At 51.9% G+C, this 23174-nt stretch overlaps 2 protein-coding genes across 11 annotated transcripts in view; one reads left to right on the top strand and one right to left on the bottom strand.

Annotated features, from left to right (window-relative positions):
* Nucleotides 1–363, bottom strand: part of LOC147044753 (protein tweety homolog 2-like) — a 26576-nt gene extending 26213 nt beyond the window's left edge. The window contains exon 1 of the mRNA XM_085933141.1: nt 23–363. Within this exon, the coding sequence (XP_085789267.1) occupies nt 23–57 (35 nt within the window). The 5' untranslated portion in view covers nt 58–363. The remainder of the gene's footprint in view (nt 1–22) is intronic.
* LOC147044752 (protein sidekick-2-like) overlaps nt 1–23174 on the top strand; it is a 23396-nt gene extending 222 nt beyond the window's left edge. Inside the window, exons 2-46 of one of the 10 annotated variants that reach the window (XM_085933133.1) lie at nt 41–384; nt 4244–4406; nt 4879–4985; nt 5053–5200; nt 5327–5460; nt 5539–5650; nt 6021–6211; nt 6565–6648; nt 6728–6922; nt 7709–7825; nt 8007–8174; nt 8565–8667; nt 9892–10068; nt 10382–10518; nt 10809–10956; nt 11025–11165; nt 11554–11735; nt 12272–12387; nt 12488–12683; nt 12756–12854; nt 13092–13283; nt 13552–13673; nt 13773–13850; nt 13928–14129; nt 14207–14444; nt 14535–14640; nt 14728–14917; nt 15085–15183; nt 15544–15738; nt 15804–16005; nt 16166–16269; nt 16428–16498; nt 16561–16696; nt 17131–17187; nt 17384–17485; nt 17547–17662; nt 17957–18116; nt 18348–18485; nt 19016–19177; nt 19259–19384; nt 19524–19688; nt 19758–19898; nt 20434–20569; nt 21693–21822; nt 22034–23174. In XM_085933133.1, the coding sequence (XP_085789259.1) occupies nt 195–384; nt 4244–4406; nt 4879–4985; nt 5053–5200; nt 5327–5460; nt 5539–5650; nt 6021–6211; nt 6565–6648; nt 6728–6922; nt 7709–7825; nt 8007–8174; nt 8565–8667; nt 9892–10068; nt 10382–10518; nt 10809–10956; nt 11025–11165; nt 11554–11735; nt 12272–12387; nt 12488–12683; nt 12756–12854; nt 13092–13283; nt 13552–13673; nt 13773–13850; nt 13928–14129; nt 14207–14444; nt 14535–14640; nt 14728–14917; nt 15085–15183; nt 15544–15738; nt 15804–16005; nt 16166–16269; nt 16428–16498; nt 16561–16696; nt 17131–17187; nt 17384–17485; nt 17547–17662; nt 17957–18116; nt 18348–18485; nt 19016–19177; nt 19259–19384; nt 19524–19688; nt 19758–19898; nt 20434–20569; nt 21693–21822; nt 22034–22429 (6672 nt within the window). In that variant the 5' untranslated portion in view covers nt 41–194 and the 3' untranslated portion in view covers nt 22430–23174. Of the gene's footprint in view, nt 1–18; nt 385–1375; nt 1857–2430; nt 2642–2932; nt 4163–4243; nt 4407–4878; nt 4986–5052; nt 5201–5326; nt 5461–5538; nt 5651–6020; nt 6212–6564; nt 6649–6727; nt 6923–7708; nt 7826–8006; nt 8175–8564; nt 8668–9891; nt 10069–10381; nt 10519–10808; nt 10957–11024; nt 11166–11553; nt 11736–12271; nt 12388–12487; nt 12684–12755; nt 12855–13091; nt 13284–13551; nt 13674–13772; nt 13883–13927; nt 14130–14206; nt 14445–14524; nt 14641–14727; nt 14918–15084; nt 15184–15543; nt 15739–15803; nt 16006–16165; nt 16270–16427; nt 16499–16560; nt 16697–17130; nt 17188–17383; nt 17486–17546; nt 17663–17929; nt 18117–18347; nt 18486–19015; nt 19178–19258; nt 19385–19523; nt 19689–19757; nt 19899–20433; nt 20570–21692; nt 21823–22033 lie in introns of those variants that run through there. The other 9 variants (XM_085933127.1, XM_085933130.1, XM_085933131.1 and 6 more) reach the window with 9 other exon arrangements.

The raw sequence follows: 23174 nt of genomic DNA, 5'->3' as shown, positions 1-23174 counted from the left end.
TAAATTGAGCTTCTTCTCTTACCTTGCGCGTGCGCGCCAGCCGGGTCTCTCCCTCATCACCAGTCTGACGCACAAGAGCGGCGGCGCCGGCAGCGGCAGCAGCACAGCGGCATCAAGTCCGAACGCCGAAGCATTAGCCAGGACACACAATTGTCTCTTTCTCGCTTCCTGGGAGTGCGTGCGACCGGAGCAACATGTTTCCTGCGAGGCGACAGGGAAAAAAGTGCGCCGGGGGCTCGACGGCGTCGGCGGCACTGGAGGTGAGACAGCAACAGCGGCATTGGCAGCGGTGCCGGAGCATGGCAGTGAGTGGACGGATCGCGAAGGTGTGGGTCTTCTGTTGGGTTCTGCTCTCAACGACGTGCTTCTGCGCCCAGGCTCAAGGTAATGTGCGCCACTATTGATTTCCCCCTATCCCCTTGGCATTTTCTTCCTTCCTTCATTTTTAAATGAAAGTGTTTTGCGGAATTGAATAAAGCTAGCAATGGTTTGTTTTCAAGTCACTGAAACACTCTTACTCGGACATTAGACACAGCTGAGCAATGTAATGAGACGTGATTGTGTGCAAATCACTGCTCAACAAATGCCAGACAGCTGCTTTGAAACGCCTTGCACTGCATTGCTGGAGGTGTCCCTATTATTTTGCCTTTCCATGTCACCATCAACAGATTAGCCAAAAGCTTCGAAGATGAGATAATGCCACCAACATCAAATTATTGACAATTTGAGTAGGTAGCTGTTCCCAATTTAGGCGATTAAAATCAAGGTGAAATTGAATGACATGTACGTTGGCTCCTGCAAGGTTGGCGTACATTTGTTGAGGCTCGGGAGAATAGCGGTCCCTAAACACTTGGCATAGCTCAGCTCGTCAAATTTGGAGGGAAACCACAATTTCACGGGCAGGTTTCTTCCAAATGTTGCGAGCCGCGGGTTTTGCCGCCTTGAAAGGATGAACTCAAGTGTTTGGCCGCATGGAGTTGAGGTTCAGTGCTTTCGTACCTTTTGTCCGACATGAGCGAGCTTGCTTGACAAGCGACGTCTTTGTATGTTTCGGATGTGCGACAAGTTTAGATTGCCGCGTCAGCTTCCTGACGCTTCTACGACTACATGGTAGCTAGCTGGCTAGCCCGCTTTAGGTTTGACACTTTGGGAATTGTCGACAGTTGTGGCGCACTTGGTTGATACGCATAGCCGTACACGTTAAGCATTCAAGGAGGCTGGAAACGGAGAGGTCCGTCTTCCATCTGCCGTGATGCTCATCAGAGGCAGCGGTGAGCAGCAAAGCGTCTGTCGGACCTCGCCTCAGCTTTTCTCAGAACGGCGGGTTGTTAACTGATTGGCGGAGCGCCTGCCAATCAGTTTTTTGCCTCTGAGTCAAAACGACGGCGTTTACCCTCCTGTCTTTTGACTTTCCTCTCCATTGACGCCGTGATTTTCTGGACGCGCGCTACCGTGCGGCCCGACAGCTGTTGACCATTTCCAAATCTTTAAATCTTCCGCTAATCCGCCACGTTTACACAGAAAAAGGCATCGGTTTAAATCGCTGGGAATCCGCGTGTGATTAAAAGTGCCCGCCTCTAACGCAGGGGGCCGTCATAATTCTTCTATATGAGGACAAGCGTCGACGGGCTTGCAAACGCACGCACGCACACACATCCACACGCACAAAAGTCAATAAGTGCCAAATGAGATCGAATGCAGACTCAAATCCATTGATGATCAAGGAATGAGAAAGGGGTCATCGGCTGGGAAAAGAATCAGCGCTTCTGACTTGATGACAAACGATAACGGAAGAAACCCTCTTGGCTTCACCAGGCCTTGGATTGGCTCAGTGGAGTGGCAAAACCGTCCACCTCGTAAGTCACAACGGAAATGTTCTCAAATGAATTTGAAGAGTCACCCTTTGGCCAGTGGCTCAGGATGATGGCGAGCAGTGAGAGATCAAGAGCGAGATTTTCTCCGACATGGAGGAGTGGGGACGTCGATGCTACGCAAAGCGTCTCTGCTCATTTTATTTGACGTCTGGATGTCACGTGGCTCCATGAACGCGTTGCTGGAAGAAGCTGTTTGGAAGCATCCTGAACATGGCGTCCCAGGGGAGGGGGAATTGTTGTGTTTTGTTTGGGAAGCTGCCCGGACGCGGCAACCATTAGCTCGGAAAGAGCTGACAGTCAAACAGGGGATCAATGGGATTAGCTGTGCGTAAACGCCCAGCCGCACGCTGCCCCCACAGACGCACGCAAAAATTCATACCTGACTTTGTCTTATTGTTTTCTAAATGTTGACATGAAACAGTTGGAGGAGGTTTTGCAGACAAATGTGCCAAAACAATCCCTCCTCCCCTGGGACGCCCACTGCAGGCGGTAGCCCACGGATAGCCTGCAGAATGTCACTCGAGTCGCTGTGAACGCTGGCGTTTTTCCTGTTGCGACCGTACCTGATGACGGTGGATATGCGACCCGCCCATTTGAACCGCAGTTCAAGCCACAAGGTGAAAATTGACGGGTTTGCTTCAACAAAGCTGGGAAACGTGTTTGATGCTGCATACGACTCGAATCAAACACCGAGACTGCAGGAAACTGGAAGATGAGGACAGTCGCTCTTGGCGGAATCCTCGGTCGTAAATGTCAACAAATGTGAGGTGGGCAAGTCTTGGAGAGGAAAAGATCTTTGTTTTGTTTTTTGCGCAAAGGGTGGTAGCGCTGGTGTTTTGAAGCTTTCATGACAGCGATGTGGCCGTGCACTCTGCATCGTTGAAGGCTTTTCATTCATGCTGTCCAGAGGGAAGAGAACAGGCGCTGGTGGGCCTGCTGTGCGGCGCGGGCCGTGCGAGAATGCATTGAGCTCTTGATTTTAAGCTGGCGGGGGCAGAAACAATGGCCATGAAAAAAACATGGAGAGGCGATGTGCTTTATTTTAACACAGCAGGCGCCAAAGCCAAAATGATGCACGGCAGTTGACGTCCACTGCGGAAACACGCGCGATCTCTTTAGCATTGTCAGCAAATGTGCTGGGTCTCATTGTGAAATTCCAAACACGCTCTAACCTTGGCTTTTTGACGCACTTAAGAAAACTTGTCAACTGGACACGCTGAACTTTGGGCTTCTTAATCTTCCTCCCCTCAGCTCGAAAGGCAGCGGAAAACGGTCGACCTTAGCTGGAGTGCAGGCTTAAGAACTTAATTAGAAAAACATCACGTCGTTGGTGCCAGCTTGACTTGGTGCCAGATTTTCAAGTCTCAAACAAGGAGCTTTGTGGCTTGCCGCTCTGCCACGCCGATAAGAATCGCAATCGGCAGCCCTCGCCGACTCATATCTTACCTTGTGTGCACGCATAGAAAAGGATATTAGCATGCTGGCCAGCCGGAGCGCTACAATTGGGACATTAGGCGAGATTTGAAGAAAAGCGGATGGGATATGGAGTACAGGCGCACTCCTTGAAGAGACAGCCGGAAGCCATAGGCAATGAGGAATGCGTCCGCTAGCGCTACCACCCTTCCTCCCTCCCTCTCCCGGCGAGACTCGAGGATGTGCAGGTGATGGTCTCCAACCCAGCTCCTGTAAAATCTTGTTTCCCCGCGCTACGCCATCTCCTAATTAGGATCTCATTATCCTGCCAAGTGTAAACAATCCCAGCAGATGGCATAGCACGCACGCACGCACTATTAACGCTAACGACACGGGGCCCTGTGGAATTAACACTTGGGCGCCTTTGTTTATTTTCCTGGATTAGTCTTTGCCCCACTTTTTAAATTAAGCCAGGCCCACTTCCAACGTTGCTATGCCTTCAAGAAAAATGTCAAACCAGCCGTGGGAAGACGCAGACAGAGTAAACAGTGAAAACAGGACAATCCGACAGGGGGTGATACGCGGACAGGGCTTAAATACAAGACTGGTAGGTAGGGGCAGGTGACAGTGATTAAAATGATGCTGTATAGTACACAGGCAGGGAGGGGCGAGACCACAGACGTGGGACAGAGACGCTCACAGACACCATGACAACAAAACACGCAATGTGACACACGAGACTAGAAAGGACAAGGCGTGGATAAGCTCCACTCCGAGTGGCGATCGGCACCAGACGAGGAGCGGAAACGTGTTTAAAAAAAAAACATGCCAAAATGCTGCGACGGCGTGCTCTTCAATGGGTGTGGCGAAGGGAGGTAGGGTGGGTACTCACCAGGAGAACTGGCGTCTTGAGAACTGGTGTGATTTTGTGCGTGTTGTCCACTCTGTGTGTCCAGTAGATGACGTGCCGCCCTATTTCAAGATGGAGCCCCCTCAAGTCCAGGTTCAGCTGGAGGGCAACCGTCTGGTCCTCACCTGCATGGCGGAGGGTAGCTGGCCTCTAGAGTTCAAGTGGATCTACAACGGCAGCGCGCTCACCCGTTTTTCCTTGGAATACAGGCGAGCAACTCCTCCCTACTCGGCTGAGGCTGAATAAATCTTTGTTCTTCGCTTCCTATTATTTGCTTCCTGTGAGCTCCAATTCGTGAGACTCATGTTTGATTTTCACAGGATTATGGTTGCAGTATTACTAGGAAAAAATGTGTAATCGTGCGCAGTTCATTAGATGAAAGGAAAATCGTAGTGTGGTTGCAAAATGGCATTTTTCCATGAAAACAAAAAGTTGTCATATTGAGAAAGGTTCAAGGTTTTGAGAATCAAGTTGTCATTTTATGAGAGAAATGTTGCCAATATTGAGAACGACGCTAAAAAATAAGCGGCGTTGTGTCGCGATGCACACGTGCGCCTCGCCCCTCCCGTTTGGCACTGCTCCCTCTGCTTGCTATTCCTCCCCAGCCTTGATCCCAGAGCCCAAAAGGAGCGGTGGCCATTTGGTAGCTGGCCCAAGTGTGCGATCTCTGGCTCTCCTCAGGTACTTGATTCCCTCGCTGGAGCGATCCCATGCCGGCCACTACCGCTGCATCGTCAGGAACCGAGTGGGGGCCGTCATGCAGTGCAGCACTGAAGTCCAGGTGGCGTGTAAGTGCGCCGCTTCACGGACTTGGCGTACGTAGGTGGCGCGGCTCCTGAGTGCGCCCTCCTGTAGACATGAGCGGTTTCGTGGAGGCCCAGCGTTCTCAGACGGTGTCGCAGGGCGACGGTGCCCTCATCCCGATGCCCCGTATCCACAGCTTCCCCAAGCCCCAGATCACCTGGTTCCGTGACGGGCGCAAGATCCCCTCCAGCGGACGCATGTAAGCCAGCTCAGCTTTTAACTCTGTGTGTTTTGCAAGCTTTTTTTTTTTTTTCTCCTTTTTTTGCATGTTTATTCTAAGACATACACCCCATCTATGTGTTGTCTTGTCTTTTGTGTTTCTCAGCGCCATCACCCTGGACAACACACTGGTGGTCCTGTCCACGGTGGCGCCCGACGCCAGCCGTTACTACGCGCAGGCCGTCAATGACAAGAACGGTGAAAACAAAACCAGTCAGCCTGTCACGCTGGTTGTGGAGGGTAAGTCTGCGCACCCCAATTTTATTTGCCAGCCTTTCATTTCACCTGTTGAGTGCATGATGGATGTGTGTGTGATAGACGTGGGAGGACCTGCGGACCCCATCGCCCCCTCCATCCTCGTCCCGCCCAAGAACACCAGCGTGACGGTGGGCAGGAACGAAGCCATCTTGGAGTGTGTCGCCAATGCCAGGTAGCACGCGCGCACTGAGCTTGTACAAATACTTGCAGGCCCGATTCAAGCAAGCAGCAAGCGATCTTGTAGAACAGCTGAACTTGATTGTTTTTCTGTTGCTATTTTTATTATTTTCATCCCTGCGAATCCTTGAATTATGAGGACATTTTCAAGCACAATGATGCTTTTGTCATTTCAATGAGCACAGAAGCCCTTTTGCTAAAGTGTGTCACTCGTTTTGTTGGTTTTCCACTCCATTCCATTTCGCACCTCCCTGACAATCATCTGCATTTGTTGAGAAAGCCCAATGCATCGCTTTGCTTGCTGGGAGGCACGTCACCAATTCAAACCATAAAAATAAAGTTCTCTGTTTTTCTTCACCTGGTAGGCCGCTGGTCAAGATGGACATCACATGGAAGAAAGGTGGCGCGGCGGTCCACGTGGGGATTCGAGATTTCGGCCGTCGTCTGGTCATCAGCCAGCCGACGCACGGCGACGGAGGCTACTACGAGTGCGAGGCGGCGCTCCGCGGCGGCGGGGTGCCACCAGCCATCGCCGGTGCCTTTCTGCACGTCCTCGGTACGTGCAACGTCGCGTGCTTCCTGTGACAGTGGTAAATCCTACGGGAGTGACATCATCAGATGAACTCTCAAGAATTAAACAATTCCACATTGATCGGGTGATGAGATACAGAAGAGTGTCACAAAAGAGTTGCAATTGATCGTTCTCCACAGAAGATAAAGAAGCCATGTCCAGTAACCAGGGTTGTATGCGCTGTCTGGATGGATCACGACTGCGCACGTTCAAATAGAAGAAGCTTTAGACTTCCTTATGCTTCTGCGCGGGCCGTTGCATGATACTTTAGCATGTGGCTAATGGACCTTTGTGTGGATGGCTCAACATTTGCTCATTTGATTTCCTCCCTCTACCAGAATATCCTTTGTTTGTGAAAGAGCCGCCGAGCCGCATCTCTGCCGAGATGGAGAAGGTGGTGGACATCCCCTGTCAGGCTCGAGGTCTGGTCTTTTCGAGGCTCATCGAGCTGTCGAGTCCAATAAGCGGGAAAAGCAAGTTGGCGTGTGCGTATGGGTGCAGGCACGCCTCAGCCGGACATCACTTGGTACAAGGACGCGGCAGCCATCAGCCCCTTGAAGACCCCCAGGTATAAAATCCTGGTGGGAGGCAGTCTGCAGATCAACGGCCTTTTGCCTGACGACACCGGAATGTTCCAGTGCTTCGCCCGCAATCTGGCCGGAGAGATCCAGACCAACACTTATCTTGCTGTCACCAGTCAGTATTCGTTTTTTTTTCTTGGGTGTTGGGGCTTATGAGCAGGATCTGTGTAGCCCTGAATTTGTCGGTCTTTAATTGCAATCAAGTCATGTCCCCAAAGCATTGAACATTAAACGCTTCTTTCAAATATTAAACGTAAAGGGAAACGTGCTTTCAGCAGTTTGCAAACATATTTTTTAAGGTTGTGTTAAATTTATGATCATATCAATATAATATCTAGTATTGGAGTGCTCGTGTGGATTGGTGGGTGGTCTCCTCCCCGTCTAGGTGTTATTGCTGTGGTCAGGCGGTTGGGTTTTCCCCCCGAAGCCCAACCACCTGAATGTGATGTTGTTCTCGTTTCTCACCGACCTTGAGGTGTTCTCATCCGGTACTCCCTGTCTGGGCCTGTTCCACAACACTTCGAAGAAAACAAGTTCATGCAGTTTGCCTGCACATTCTTCGCCACCCACCAATCCACACGAGCACTCCAATACTAGATATTATATTGATATGATTATAAGTTTAACACAACCTTAAAAAATATGTTTGCAAACTGCTGAAAGCACATTTCCCTTTAAACGCAAGACGCGCATTGTCACAATAGCATCAATGTTACCTTCAAGCAACTCAAAGATGGCCACAGATGAGCACCACTGCCGTAGAGGTGCTCTGGATGGTTTTCTTGGAGCGACAGAGACCTGACGGACGCTGATTTCTCCTTCGTGTCATTGTGAAGTCCGTTGAAGCTGACATCTGCATTCTCAACTTCTCTCTCATTTCATTGTGTGTGCTTCACGTCAGGCATCGCTCCCAACATCACGGCCGGCCCGGCTGACAGCGCCGTGATTGATGGCATGTCAGTCCTCCTGCACTGCCTGACGTCTGGAGCGCCGCGGCCAGCCATCACCTGGCAGAAAGGTGCGCATCCCACTCGCTTACATTTACACGCTGTATGTCAAGTCACTTTTTGTCCAAATAAATTGAAATGGCCCACAAATTGCAAAACGGCCTCGCAGGAATAAACCCAACAGGGAGCAATTGACTCACGAGCTGAAAAAGTGGGCTGCTCGTCAGTGCTGTGCTGTGCTGCGTTTCCCAGGCGAGCGCGTGCTGGCAAGCGGCTCAGTGCAGCTGCCCAGGTTCGCCCTGCTAGAGTCGGGCAGCCTGCTCATCAGTCCGGCCCACCTGTCCGACGCGGGGACCTACACCTGCATGGCCAGCAACTCCAGAGGCATTGATGAAGCCTCCGCCGACCTGCTGGTGTGGGGTGAGCGGGAAACTCATCACTCATTCCATCATGGGCTCGCCAAAGACCAATGTAGTCGTCTGGATCTTGGAGCCGTGCTCGTTCAGGAAACTGTCACCACACTGGACGTTGACTGGCGCAACAAAAGCTTAACGTTTTGCATCCACCGCTCCTTCTTGCCAGCCATCACAAAACATAATTTTGTTGTGATGCCAAAAGCAGACGGTAAAAATGTGAACATTTGGCGTCTCCTTCATTTGACTCATTGGTATCGACTTGGAATGTCTTTGAAAAGGAAGAAAAGTCAAACAGGCGTTTAATGAGAATGCATCGCAGTGCAATCCGATCAAAGGCGAGGTGACCTCTCCACTCTTTCTCCCTCTGTGCTTGTGTGTGTTCGTGTGTGTGTAGCCCGCACCCGCATCAGCAAGCCGCCGCAAGAGCAGAGCGTCATTAAGGGGACCAAAGCGATCATGGCCTGTGGCGTCTCCCACGACCCCAGCGTCAGCATCAGGTAGCCCAGAATAAAGTTTAAGTGGAAAACAAGCGCGGCTTATCGCAGCTGCTTTTACCCTATTTTTCGGACTATAAGTCGCTCCGGAGTATAAGTCGCACCAGCCATAAAATGCACAATAAAGTGAAAAAAAAAAAACCATATATACCGTAATTTTTGGACTATAAGTCGCGTTTTTTTTTCATAGTTTGGGTGGGGGGGGGCGACTTATACTCAGGAGCGACTTGTATATGTTTTTTTTTTCACAAATTTTCAAAATTCAAAAGTCTGCGATGTAGTGAAATTGCGATAAAAGAACCGCGATGTAGCAAGGGATTACTGTCATTTGAACTGCAAGTGACGTCACCGGTGCCGCGCGGCGGTTGTTTACATAAAGGACAAAGGATTCGATCACGGGATGACGAAGATGACGAAGGGCCCCACGTTTGAAGGATTTAATGATTTGGAGTGACACAAGGTTTGAAAAACCTATTTATGTTATAGTTATTTGATATATTTTATTTTGTTTTATTTTATTTGCAGTTCAAATTACAGTAATCCCTTGCTACATCGTAGTTCGTTTATCGCCGTTTCACTACATCGCAAATTTCAGAATTTTTAAAATTTGTGAAATATTTCACATATAAGTCGCTCTTGAGTATAAGTCGCCCCCCCTCACCCAAACTATGGGGGGAAAAAACGCGACTTATAGTCCGAAAATTACGGTAATCAGTTTGCCAAATGGGCGCTCAATCTCCTCTCCAACTGTCACAGCCAATAATGCCATGTGTACATGTAGACCGATGAACGTTTGCGTCGGCAGTGGGTCTGATGGCATTGATTGTGTGGCGGTGCCAAGGAGAATAGCCCCAACAGTTGCAATCAATCACTGCATCTCCCCAGCGCATGTGCAGGAGCCCTGCACGCACATGCTCACGGAGTCACGCACGCGCACACACACACACACAAACACACACACACACCTGTGCGCGTGCGTGCACGCACGTGACTCCATGTGCGTGCCCATTTGACAGTGGAAATTGATCAAGGCGCTGGGCCGCTGGACAGTGTTGATTTAAGCTTACAATACTGGATTTCGAGCAAAACGCATTTGCTCGCTGACGAACCGCTTGGTCACCAACAGCTCCAGGCTGGGCCAGGCCACGCTGGGCCAGGCTGCGACTACATGTGGCAGCAGAGCAAAGGTGTCTTCCGTTCCAGATTCTGCCACCTTTTTTGCTCCAGCTACACTTGGGAGAAAAGCGGCTCTCCGCTGGACGTGACGGCGTCGCCCCGCCTGCGACTGGACAGCGAGGGCACCCTACACATCTCCCAGACCTGGTCTGGCGACATTGGGACCTACACCTGCCATGTCACCTCCGTGGGCGGCAACGACTCCCGCAGCGCCCACCTCAGAGTCAGGTGTGCCACGGATGTTCATCCGACCCCAGCAGCCCATCCGTCCCCTGCGGCCCATCCGCCCGCCCGCTGATGTGTTTTCCAAAACACTTTGACAGAGATCAATTCATACAAAAAGAATCAATCGCTTCTTAAAGAGGGGTTGGGAGGCCTTTTTTTTTTTTTTGCTACTTCCACTTTCACGGTCTATTGAATTCATTGAAGTTGTTGTTGCTTAGCCCCAGTCACGCTTTTAGAATTCACCAAACTCTTCTCAGCCACCAGTCAAGGTGGCCAGCGCACTAATTTCACGTTGCCGGTCTTGTCACGGATCCAGGCAACTCCCTCACGCGCCCGAAAACCCCGTGGCGGTGCTGAGCCGGACGGAGAAGCGCACCATCAACCTAACGTGGGCGCAGGCCTTTGACGGCAACAGCCCGCTTCTCCGCTACGTCCTGGAAGTGTCAGAGAACAGTGAGTGGATTATGCTTTTTGGCTTGGCCACAGGCTGGCTTGTGCGTGAGGCCAAGTGACTGACAGCAAGATAAATCACGCAAGGATGTCGCAATTCATCTCCTTTTGGAAAGTGCATTGGAAAGTTTGCAATACAGGCGGGACTCAAATGTTGTTACAGGCGTGATTCGTTGCTCTAAAAATCCAGCGTACTAGAAGAGCTGAACTTGGTTTGGGCATTTAAAAAGGTGTGCCATGTCAGCGCAGTTGCAATGTGATTTGAGGACTTTTCACTTTTTTTTTTTGGTCAGATGCTCCATGGACGGTGCTTATTGCCGACAAGGAGCCGGAGTCAACCGGGGTGGCGGTGGGTGGCCTCATCCCGGCACGCTCTTACCAATTCCGCCTGTGCGCTGTCAACGACGTCGGCCGAGGGCAGTTCAGCAAAGAGAGCGAGCGGTAAGTTTTAGCCAAGGTGAAGGAATGAGGCAGGGCTATTGGGGCGAAGCTGAGCGGCTTCTCTCCAGCCTCACCCTTCCAGAGGAGCCCCCCAGCGCGCCCCCGCAGACAGTGATGGCCAGCGGCCGCACCAATCAGTCAATCATGATCCAGTGGCAGCCGCCCCCCGAGAGCCACCAGAACGGGCCACTCCAGGGCTATGTAATCAGGTGGGAGCCGGCTTGCCTTTGCCTGTCAATGCTCGTGGCGTCACCGTGCCCCTTTGTGCCTTCGTCATCGTCTTTCGATGACACCGCCGCCCTGACTTATGCAAGTCAAAAGAATCTGATCGCAAATGGTCTTACCCCGCTTTTGTTGAAATGCAAGCAGCTTAGTGTGTCACAGTTATGATGACACGCTCGCTAATTTAGCTTGTGCTCTGTGTTAGCAGCAAGCTACCATAGCAATAAACTGCTTGAGACAAGTATTTGGACAATTTTGGAAAGAAATGTTGACTATCTACAAAACAGCTGCTTGCTAACATAGCTAGCTAGTGCTTAGCACGCCAATTTTTGGAACGGCTGCTTCACGATCTCTGCCCCAATCGCGCCTGGCCAGGTACTGTCTGTCTGGGCTTCCCGTGGACTGTCAGATAAAGAACATTACCAGCCCAGAGCAGAGCAGCCTGCTGCTAGAGGACCTCATCATCTGGACCAACTACGAGATAGAGGTGGCGGCCTACAATGGAGCAGGCAGGGGCGTCTACAGCCACAAGCTGACCGAATGGACACTGCAAGGAGGTGAGTACCCCACCCGCAGTTGGAACACCGTTTGTCTCGTTTGCACAAATACCTTTGGTTTTGGAGCCAATGCTGCTAAATCCCGCTCAGAGTCAAATCAGTCGCTGATGTGTGCACTCTTATGCCACAGCCCCATTTGTTGAACAAAAGCCGATCGTTTGATTCCTGGAAAGTACAAAAGAGGTCAACATCTCATTTCCTCCTTCTTTGCCTTGCCAAGTCAAACTTTTCATTTCGTCATTCCGGTTGGTTGTCTGTCGACGAAAGGCAACGGACACATTTTGGAGCAGGTCTCTGGTTCATTTGTTGCCATCAAACATGCAGTAGCGATGCGCAATTATCCAAGTTGGAGGTGGCGCCGAGCGGCTTCATTCGTGACCCGACTTTGCCAGCACCATTTTTGCGGCTTTGCGTCAGGAGGGATGTGTCGCAGGGTTAGCAGGAAAGGCGCCTGAGGCAACAGCTTGCACACCGATGGCCCGATTGTGTCAACGATGGGCTTTCTCCGTCTCCTCATCTTCTTTGGTCCCGTTCAGTGCCCACCGTGCCGCCGGCAAATGTGCGTGCTGAGCCAGTCAACTCCACCGCTGTGCGATTGGCCTGGAGCGCCCCCAGCCCGCAGTTTGTCAACGGAATCAACCAGGGTTACAAGGTGAGCTAGGGCACAAGCCACTAAGGGGCACAAACGATCGTCACCAGTGTTGGTGGTGCAAGGTTTATCATTTCAAAACTGTTCCGTTCCCTTCCTCCAGCTGTTAGCGTGGGAACCCGGGCGGACCAGCGAGATGACCGTGGTGACGGTGCGCCCCAACTTCCAAGACAGCATCCACGTGGGCTACATCTCGGGCCTGAAGAAGTTCACAGAATACTACACGTCGGTGCTGTGCTTCACCACGCCGGGGGACGGCCCACGCAGCCTGCCTCAGAGGCTACGCACCCACGAGGACAGTAAGGGTGCCCGCTCGCTCGCGCCCTGGAGTGACGGATCGTTTTGGCATCGCTCTTCTGAATGTTCCCCAGCCCCCGGTGCTGTGGGACACCTCAGCTTCACCGACATCTTGGATACCTCCCTCAAAGTCAGCTGGAAGGAGCCTCGGGAGAAAAACGGCCTTCTCACAGGTGATTGAGTCTTTTCTATTTATTATTTTAATTAGAGTAAATGGGTACTCAAAGCACTTCACTGCGCTCCCTCGATGACACGCCGTCAAGTGCAACCGATCGGGGGCTCAGTGTCTAACTCAAGGATGCTTTCACGCGGTCTTACTGGGTGGGCATCGAACCACCGATCTCCGGGTTGGAAGACAAGCACTCTAGCGCTCTCCGAATTTCTGAGGTGAGGTGTGTTTGTTTTTGGAGGCTACCGCATCTCGTGGGAGGAGTTCAACAGGACCAACACACGTGTGACCCACTACCTGCCCAACCTGACTCAGGAGTACAAGGTCACAGGCCTGACCGCACTCACCACCTACACTATCCAGGTGGCGGCCATGACTGTCAAGGGACAAGGCCAGCCGTCAGCCTCCACCATCTCCTCGGGTGTCCCGCCAGGTCAGCGCACGCACCGGACACGTGCCATGCTTCCTTCCAAGCCCACCCCAGTTTACTGTTGGCCAGATGGTGATTCTGGCCTTTGTTTCCATGACGACAAGAGGCAGACGAGAGAAGTTTATTATGTGACTATTCTTGCCAGAAAGTCTGTCCCCTTTAAGACACTTTCTAAATGGAGGTGAACCGAGACAAAAGCTGTAGCCTTGATAAGTTTTGTTTTGTTTTTCCCCGCCTCCTCTGTTGTCCCGCGTGTCGTTTGCTGCTGCAGAGCTGCCCGGCCCTCCGACCAACTTGGCCGTCTCCAACGTGGGCGCTCGCTCCGTCAGCCTGCAGTTCACGCCGGGCTACGACGGCAAGACATCTATTTCCTGCTGGCAGGTGGAAGCCCAGGTATGCCACTCCGAGCCGCACTATCCCGTCCAACAAGGTGCTGATGTCACATGGACAGAAAACTGCCAACATCACCAAGTTTGTCCACACGCATTGCAGATTGGCATCATTGGTGAGGATGAAGAGTGGCTGATGATACAACAGCTGGCGAATGAGCCGGACGCCCGCGCCATGGAGGTGCTGGATCTTAACCCTTACACCTTCTACAGGTGAAAACAGCTGCTGTGCTTGCTTTGCATTTTTGTGCCTTGCAGGAAGCTTTGCCTCCACTTGTGTCTCCTGACAACACGGTGTCCTGGACGCAGGTTCAGAATGCGGCAGGTGAACATTGTGGGCAGCAGCCCCCCCAGCCAGCCTTCTCGAAAGATCCAGACCTTGCAGGCCGCCCCGGACGTCTCCCCCGCCAACGTCAGCCTGCGCACGGCCAGCGAGACCAGTCTGTGGCTCCGCTGGCTGGTATGTTGCCACCGCTCAGCTCATCCTTTTTGCTGGCGTTTTGTACGCCATGACGCCGAAAACTCTCCTCGTCTTAGCCGCTTCCGGAGTGGGAGTACAATGGGAATCCCCATCTGGTGGCCTACCGTGTCCAGTACTCCAAAGTCGGCGCCAAAGGAGGTGTCCTCACGCACATGGTTGCCGACCGGCTGGAGAGAGAGTTCACCATCGAGGACCTGGAGGAGTGGACCGAGTACGAGGTCCGAGTTCAGGCCGTCAATGGGATCGGGTCGGGACCCTGGAGCCCGCCGGTCCACGGGAGAACCAGAGAGTCCGGTGAGGAAGAGTGAGCTGGCGGTGTGGTGCGCACCAAGCTTTGGACTGGACTTTCTAAAGTTGCCCTTTTCTGACTTTAGTTCCTTCCAGCGGTCCCGCCAATGTGTCGGCCTTTGCCACCACCTCCAGCAGGATCTTGGTGCGCTGGGGCCAGGTCCCCGAGACAGATCGTAATGGACCCATCCTTGGATACAAGGTCAGCTAATATTGCCGCTTTGGCCCGACCTATGACCAGCCAAAATTGGCACGTAATTGGCCAAGCGTATCTCCTCTTCGCTGGTAGGTTCTCTACAAGGAGAAAGACTCCGACTCAGCTCCCAGCTTCTGGACGATGGAGGGCAATGGCAGCCATAGCTTCCTTCTGACTGGGCTGAGCAAGTATGTGCTCTACGAGATACGGGTGCTCGCCTTCACCCGCATCGGAGACGGGAGGAGCAGCGCGCCGTCCATCTTGGAAAGGACCCTGGATGATGGTCTTTGAAAATGCTCCCTTCCCTCATTTGTTTGAAAAAGCACTATGTGGTTGGCCATCTCAATCAAGATGTCTGCTGAGCGCATCCGTCGAAGGCCATCGTTTTCATGACCGCTCGTTGCGAATGACCGACCATAATGACCGCAATGTGTCTTTGTGACATTGCAGTGCCAGGCCCCCCAGTTGGGATCCTCTTCCCCGAAGTGAGAACTACCTTCGTTAGGCTCATCTGGCAACCCCCTTCCCAACCCAATGGCATCATCCTGGGTGAGCTCAAAGGCGTCGCCTTTTTACATTCTATTTGAAAGCTGTGCTGTTTCATATTGTCCACGAACGATGGACGTCTCATCAGCCTGAATTACAAAGCTGCCAAAGAGGAAAATGTCATGGTGTTACAAGACTAACATCTTGAATGAATTTTGTCGCATTTCTTTTCAACAAAACAAAGTCGCAATCTTCACAGGAAGCAAGGCAGCTTTTTATGTTGCCCATTTCATAAACAAGGCAACAAAAGAAACAATAAAGTAGAATCAAAGAATTTCAAAGATCAAGTTGGACTTTGATGTTGACCTTGAATGAAGTAAGAAAGTCATGTTTATTCAAGGATCTTTCTGCTGGTCCTCGCAGCCTATCAGATCACATACAGGGGCAACTCATCGGTGAGCAGCGGCACCACCGTCAATGTACTGAGCCCAAGCGCGCGGCAGTACGTGGCGGCGGGCCTCAAGCCCGAAACGGCGTACGTCTTTGGCCTCAGCGCACAAACGCGGAAGGGCTGGGGCGAAGCCGCTGAGGCCTTGGTGGTTACCACAGAAAAACGAGGTGAGCTCCTGCAGCTTCCAAAAGAGAGGAAGAGCGCAATTCACTCACGCCAGTGTTCCTGTCAGCCCGACCCCAACCCACGGGCCGGCCCGTGGCGCCACAACGGGAAGTGCGCGCTCGCCGAGTGCTGCTGACGTGGGAGCCAGGCAGCGACGGGCTCTCCCCAGTCCGCTACTACACGGTGCAGTATCGAGAGCTGCCGGGAAACAACTGGACGATGCACTCCGCCTCGGTCAGCCACCAGATCAAGGCCTACTCAGTGGACAGGTGCCTTGTTGTCTTTTGTTCTTGTGTTTTGGCGGACGGTAAATTCAAAGGAGCTGTCGTGGTGTGAGGACTTTTTTGTCTTGGCATTGCTCCTAATGACAAATTGCTGCATGCAAGTCGAGTAGAGTAGAGTTGAGTTGAATGAAGTTCTTCTTGAAAGGTTGAAGCCCTTCACGTCGTACCAGTTCCGCGTCAAGGCCACCAATGACATCGGAGACAGCGAGTACAGTCAGGAGAGCGAGGCCGTCACCACGCTGCAGGATGGTGAGAGCCCGCATCGACCCCTGCCGTTGTCGTCCTCACCAAGCGAAAGACTACTCTTATGGCTGGCACCAATGAATTTCAAATGACATGCAAAGGAAGCACAGCAGGGTTCTCCAAAGTGATAAGCATGTGTCTTTTCTTTTTGTTAACACATGCAGCACCAGACAAAGCCCCGACTATTCTGTCCGTAACACCGCACAGCACCACATCCGTGCTGCTCCGCTGGCAGGTAGTGAGAGTCGTAATTAAGCCCTTAATTTTGGATTGTGATGCGACGCTGTTTGTCTGTAGCCTCCCTCTGAGGATCACATCAACGGCGTCCTGCTGGGATTCCGGCTCCGCTACAGAGAGTTGCGCTACGAGCGCCTGCAAAGCTTCGCGCTGCATGCCGCCAACAGCCCGTCCCCCAGCTGGGCCCATCTCATCGGTGAGCACGCCTTCAAAGTCGTACAAGGAAAAAAGAACATCAAGTCACGTAAAACGTTTGAGCTACGTGAAGGTTTTCTGAGCAGATACGGAGGAAGAAACTCACTCTGAACTCAGCTGACATGGCTCCAGATCATCTTTTACACAAGTTCTGACGTTGGTCCGAAGGGAGAAATTGGCCTCAATCATCGGTGTTCCAATCGCAAATCTTGAACAGCCGTTGTTTTTTGGGGGGGAGGTTTTCGCCATTCGGGGAGGTAAAGTCGCTCCTAACTCACCACAGGATCATCTTTTGGAGAGAATCCAGTTTATGCTAAAAGCGGTGAAATGACTCCAAATGGCCCATTGTGGTTCCTTTGGAAAGAAGTCCACAACATTTTGACAACCTTGTGAGCAAATAGGCGAAGTGTGTTTGTTCTCTTCTTCTTCCCGCAGCTCCCTACAGCATCAGGAATTTGAGCCAATCCGCCCTCACCCAGTACGAACTTGACCGTAAGTTTGAAATTCCAGCCCCTCCTCCGCCAAGTTACGTGCTGTCGACTGTATTTCATTGCCTACGCAGTTGTTGATTCTCATTCATGTACGTGATTTTAATCTCCACAATCTGCGCTGTCATTATTTTCCAATGATTTTTTTAATCCATATCGCCAGTCTACCTCGACCTTTTTAATCTCAGATCTTCTCATAGATCTGAGTCAACACAAGCGGTACGAGATCCGAATGAGCGTCTACAACGCAGTGGGGGAGGGTCCGAGCAGCACCCCGCAGGAGGTCTTTGTGGGCGAGGCAGGTATGTCTTCTCTCGTCATGCTTTTTCCCCTTTGCACATTTGTGACTGCGCAATGTTATAGTCCCAACAGCGTCGCCCCAGAACGTGGTAGTCCAGTCCACCGCCGCCACCCAGCTGGATGTGGCGTGGGACCCGCCACCGGCGGATACGCAAAATGGCAACCTACAAGGTTACAAGGTAGCAAATTGGCCATCCTCCTTGGCTCGCAACATTTGTTGCGAACAGCACATTGGCTTCTGAGGTCAGGGTTCTTTTTATGAAGACTTTGCCAATTTTGTAAGAAGCAAAATATTTTCCAACATTTGAAATGGAACTGTGATTTGGGGCTTGGTTTGCTCAAATCTAGCGTTTCTTTGTATGCCAAGCTTTGGAAATTGTCATGGAAATTGAAGAGCAATTTTGCAGCCGATTCCTGTTGTGTCTCTTCTCTTTGACGGGCGGCAGATTTACTTTTGGGAGTTTCCGCTGCAGAACCAAACGGAGCGCCTGCGGACACTCTTTGTGCCCGAGCTGGGCGTCAAGCTGAAGAACTTGACGGGCTACACCACCTACATGGTCAGCGTTGCCGCCTTCAACACGGCCGGCGACGGGCCCCGTTCGCTGCCCACTAGAGGACGCACTCAGCAAGCAGGTGACTCTCGTTGCTAGATTGATTTGCTCGTGTCCTTTCACGCCTGACTGACTCACAAGCTTCAGAGAGCCAAGTCACTTTTGCACTTTTCGCCCAGATTCAATGATCAATATCTTGGACTTTTCTCATACAATTCTTCGAAGCTCATGGACCAAAATGTGTTTTGTGCATGGGTGCACTTGGTTGAATATTGATATTTGCTCACAATGTTTTGATTGTCTCCTCCGCAAGCCCCCGGCCCTCCCAGCTTCATCCACTTTGGAGAGCTGACCACCACTTCGGTCAACGTGACATGGGGCGAGCCAGAGCGGGCCAACGGCATCGTGGAGGGCTACCGCCTGGTCTATGAGCCATGCGCTCCGGTTGATGGTGAGGAATTCGCCAAGTCCCTTGCAATCGAGCGCCTCTCCGGCCTGTGCCGTCTTGTACCTGGGCTGCACCTGCTCTGCTCGCACTTTGCACAGACACAGAGCACATGCCGGCGGCACACAGCAGAGAATATTGACGGATTCTCGTACCAACACACGCGTGGTCACATATCGTGTGGCTTGCCTGCTCTCAATAGGGGAACATGACTAATGGTCACTCTGGTGCGGCCGCCGGAACCAGATTGCAAAGTCATTGGGGGCAGAGATGCAATGCTGAGTTGAGCTGAGCAGATAGCTGGCGACGATTATCTTCTTTAGACGACCAACTGCTGTAGCTGAGACTGGGCTGCACGCCGGACGGGTTGCTTCTCAGTCCTGCCTGCACCTGTTGGGTATTGGTTCCATCCTTTGCGTCCTGAACATCAGCACCCAACGCCCAGCTGTGGCATGGAGTCCATAAATGCCCACTTGTAAACGTGCGCACGTTTGAGCAGAACGCAGCCTCTCCAGTCTCCTCTGCTCTCTCTCCAGGTGTCAGTAAGATAGTGACAGTGGATGTGAAAGGCGGCGCCCCCCTGTGGCTGAAAATCAAGGACCTGGCCGACGGCATCACCTACAACTTCCGCATCCGCGCCAAAACGCTCATCTACGGGCCCGAGGCAGAAGCCAACATCACGACGGGGCCCGGAGAGGGTTTGCCGCCTTTTCTAAGAAAGAAAAAAAAAAGGTCTTGCCAGCATGTTCTCAAATAAACACCCCCTCCTTCTCCCCAAGGAGCACCGGGCCCTCCGGGAGAACCCTTTCTTACCCGTTACGGCTCCGCCCTCACGATGCACTGGAGCGGTGGCGATCAAGGCCGCGCGCCCATCACGCGATACGTCATTGAATCGAGGCCGTCTGGTAAGACAAGGGACTTCCAAAGAATGGCTTTCCCACGATTTAGTTGGTCAGCAGCATAGTTCCTTGGCAAGCCCTGTGCCCTAGAAAAGCCGACATGCGTGTTTGACCATTAGCAAATATGATGGATGTTGTGTTCAAGATGAAGGTTTGTGGGACATCTTCATCAAAGACATCCCCAAAGAAGTCACATCATACACACTCAACTTGGACCTGCTGCGAGAAGGCGTCAGCTACGATTTCCGCGTCATCGCTGTCAATGACTACGGCTATGGCTCGCCCAGCCTGCCCTCACCCTCAGTCTCAGGCAAGCCGCATGACCGGAGCGGCAGGCAGCTCTTCTCGCGGACCTTGTTGGACCTTGATTGTTTTCCAGCCCACAAAGTGTCGCCCTTCTACGAAGAGTGGTGGTTCCTGGTGGTCATCGCGCTGGTGGGCCTCATCTTTATGCTGCTGCTTGTTTTTGTCCTGATCATCCGCGGACAGAATAAAAAATACAGCCAGAAGACTGATTCAGGTAGAAATTCACTCACCTTTCCGCCCTTGCTTTGCCGCCTTTCTCCAACATTGGAGTCGCGCAATTACCATCCTCTGTAAGCCCGGAGCCTCAACGTAAGCGCCCGCGTGCATGCGTGTGCAGTGGATGTGCCTCACTCAAAGTCAGCCGGAGAGGCTCACTCGAGTGGCCGCTGTGGCGGAGGATGAATGCATGGTCTTGACAAGCAAACTTGCAGACAAGTTCCCTATCTCTGCCGTTTATGATGGATTGGAGAGAAATCAACTGCGGGCCGGAATGGCGGGAACATAGTCCTTCCTCAACATTTCAGCTAGCAAACAAAGCGCCGTGGACCGGACTGGTGTTCAGCCTCAAACACACCGTGCATCCTGCTCCGGCGACCGCTTTTGAACTATTTTGCACGCCCGTCCGAGCTTTCTCGTAGACACGGTGTTCGAGTCCCCAAAAGTATGTGCATGGGCGAACAAAGCAGGGAAGAGAACGCTCTTCAAGTCACACAGTCAATCCAGCTAACCTCCCACCCCTCTTTTTGTAGGCAACTGCACGACGCTACCACTGAGCCATGGTGAGATGGTGCGCCTGGACAAGGGCCGCTTCCCCTCGTTGGAGTGCAACAACCGACGCCTCTTGGTCAAAAACTCCTTTTGTCGCAAGAACGGCATCTATACACGGTTAGTCGCTTGAAGTCGTTTCCCACATTCACTGCATTTTAAAGCGCTCTAGCCTGCTGCTGTACTCTTTGCTAATGAGCAAGAGACCGAGAGGGAGGGGCTCCCTGGGGTGGGTTGGGGGATCTCCCTATGGCAGTGGTGCCCAATACGTCGATCGCGATCGACTGGTCGATCGCCAAGCCACTACTGGTCGATCGTGTGACATCAAAATTTTGTTTTTTTTCGCATTTGACGCGTGTGCAAACAACGACACAACACAACACTAACACGCTAGCTCGTGAGTTCCCTCCAATTGTCAGAACCCTGTTTTTTCTCTTAAACTTAAGAGAAATTAGATGGCTTTACTGCTCCCATTTGCTTCATTTTGAGCCATGATTAGAGTTGATGCAATCCTCAGAGTAGCGAGAATGTAATAACGAACAGTCAGTTGGCATGCGGGTCCTCTCGGCTCATCTCGCGAGGTTCGACAACCGAATTTCGTCCGACATCCGAAGCAAAAAAATCTGGAATTTTTTGTTCGAATACTGAATTGTTCGAGATCTCTCCTTCGCTCTCTGTTTCTCTCTCTGTCTCTCGCTCTGTCTCTCTCTCTCTGTCTCTCTCTCTCTCTGTCTCTCTGTCTCTGTGTCTGTCTGTGTGTGTGTGTGTGGGGGGGGATATTTTTAGTGGGTAGATCTTTGTGACTTGGTCATTTCAAAAGTGGCGTGAGCTCCTGCATGCTCCAACCAAGATGAAGCTTTTAAATAATTCAGAGTTCGCCGGCGGCACATTGTGGTATGATCTTGCCATATGCTTATCTTCCGCCGTGTTTTTTGCCTTTAGTCTGCCCACTTGAGTCATCCCTTTGGCCTTAAAAGGAGACGTCCCTTTGTGGTGTCCAGCTTCTCACGCTCACTGTCAAGTCCCTGCTTTCCATGGCGGTCAAGCCGCTCTGCTTTAACAATGCATCTTGCCTTTCAACCGTCATGTGTGAGAGCTGTCTGTTGTAGAACCAACATATATGTGCTACTCGAGTAGGAAAAGGAGGATTATGGCAAGATCCCATATTACATATGAGCCACTATATCCGCGCCGCACCGCTCAGTCTTCCCGCTGTCTGCCTACTCTCCTTCTCGCACGCCAGGTCGCCGCCGAGGCCCAGTCCCGGAAGTCTGCACTATTCCGACGAGGACGTGAGCACCAAATACAACGACCTAGTTCCGGCAGAGAGCGGCAGCCTGACGGAGAAGCCCTCGGAGATCTCAGATTCTCAGGTGAGTTACAGGAAGCACGCCTACTGAGCGGGGAATGGCATGGGTTGGGGGGGACGGAAGCCCTCAGCGACATAGATGCACACTCTAAAGAAATACTATCGGGTCCAGACGCAGCGAGCACTGAACATTTTTGATCGTGTCGGTTGAGTCGACGGTTTTCGACAATTTGGAGGAGCAGACACAAATGGACGTTGTACTCTTGACGCTGCAGGGAAGCGACAGCGAGTACGAGATGGAGCAGAGCCGGCAGAAGACGCACTCCTTTGTCAGCCACTACATCAGCGACCCCGCCTACTTCAACTCATGGCGGCGTCAACCCAAGGGAGTGTCCCAGCCGCCGGCGTACGGTTACTCGCGGGCTGTGCCCTCGGCGGAGCAGGAGTCGCCACCGCAGCCGCCCCCCGTGCCCCCGCTTCCCCCTCTGCTCCCGACCCCGCGACTTGAGGGCGAGGGCAGCCTCTTCAGGCCCAAAGGAAGCCTAACTCCCACCCCGCTGTCCTTGGAAGCCCACAGCCAGGCTGCCGCCCTCTACCGGCCCCCCAGCAGCCTAGGCTGCTCCGCCAACTCGCCACCGCCATCCTCCGCCGGCTTCTCCTCTTTTGTTTGACGGGGTCTGGCAAGACGCCACCCCAAGAAGCACTCTTTGCTTTTGTTTCTCATCTGTGACATGGCGGGCGTCTTTCTCCTCTGCCAAGTGGGCGTTCGGGTGTGTGTTCGTGCTGTGCTTCATCAATGTGATGTTTGGTTCATGGAAAGAATTTGACAGAAGGTTCCATTGAAATGCAGAGAGAGCTTTAAGGACACAAGATAAAAATGACACACGAGGGTGCAAAACAAATACTGCGACCTGCTTGACCCTCTTGTTTTTTCACTCGACCTTATCGTTGTGGTTAGGATATGTACTTGTCTCTGATTGTTTACACCTGTTTATACAAATACGCCTTGAGCTGACTTGTCACATCAAGGCATGGTGGCGCCTTTTGCTGGTTTTTCTTGGACATGGTGCTGCTGGGCATCTGTGTTTATTTGTGTGCAGCTGCAGAAAATAGTTATAGCAACTCTAACTTTTTGGGAAGATGTGTGTCTTTTAGCCGTTATAATCATCACAGACACTGACTGAAAGAGCAAAAGCACAAGTCACGGCAGAGCAGGCCATGTCAAATTTACAGATATTGTATCGGAGGACTTGTGAGAATTTAGTAGGAAATGGTACAAAAGAATACATTTTTCCCCTCCCAAAACTATTCAATAAAAATTTAATTGTAAATTTTTGGCTCGAGCAAGTTAGTTTATTACATTCAAGCGACAAATTCAACTTTGTGTGGCAATAATACGTACTTAAGGTGCCGTCG

This window comes from Syngnathus leptorhynchus, chromosome 16 (genome assembly GCF_054491065.1).
Source record: "Syngnathus leptorhynchus isolate UIUO chromosome 16, UIUO_Slep, whole genome shotgun sequence".
Lineage (NCBI taxonomy): Eukaryota > Metazoa > Chordata > Actinopteri > Syngnathiformes > Syngnathidae > Syngnathus > Syngnathus leptorhynchus.
The sequence above is the reverse complement of the archived record's forward strand: the minus strand, read 5'-3'. Positions and strand labels throughout refer to the sequence as shown.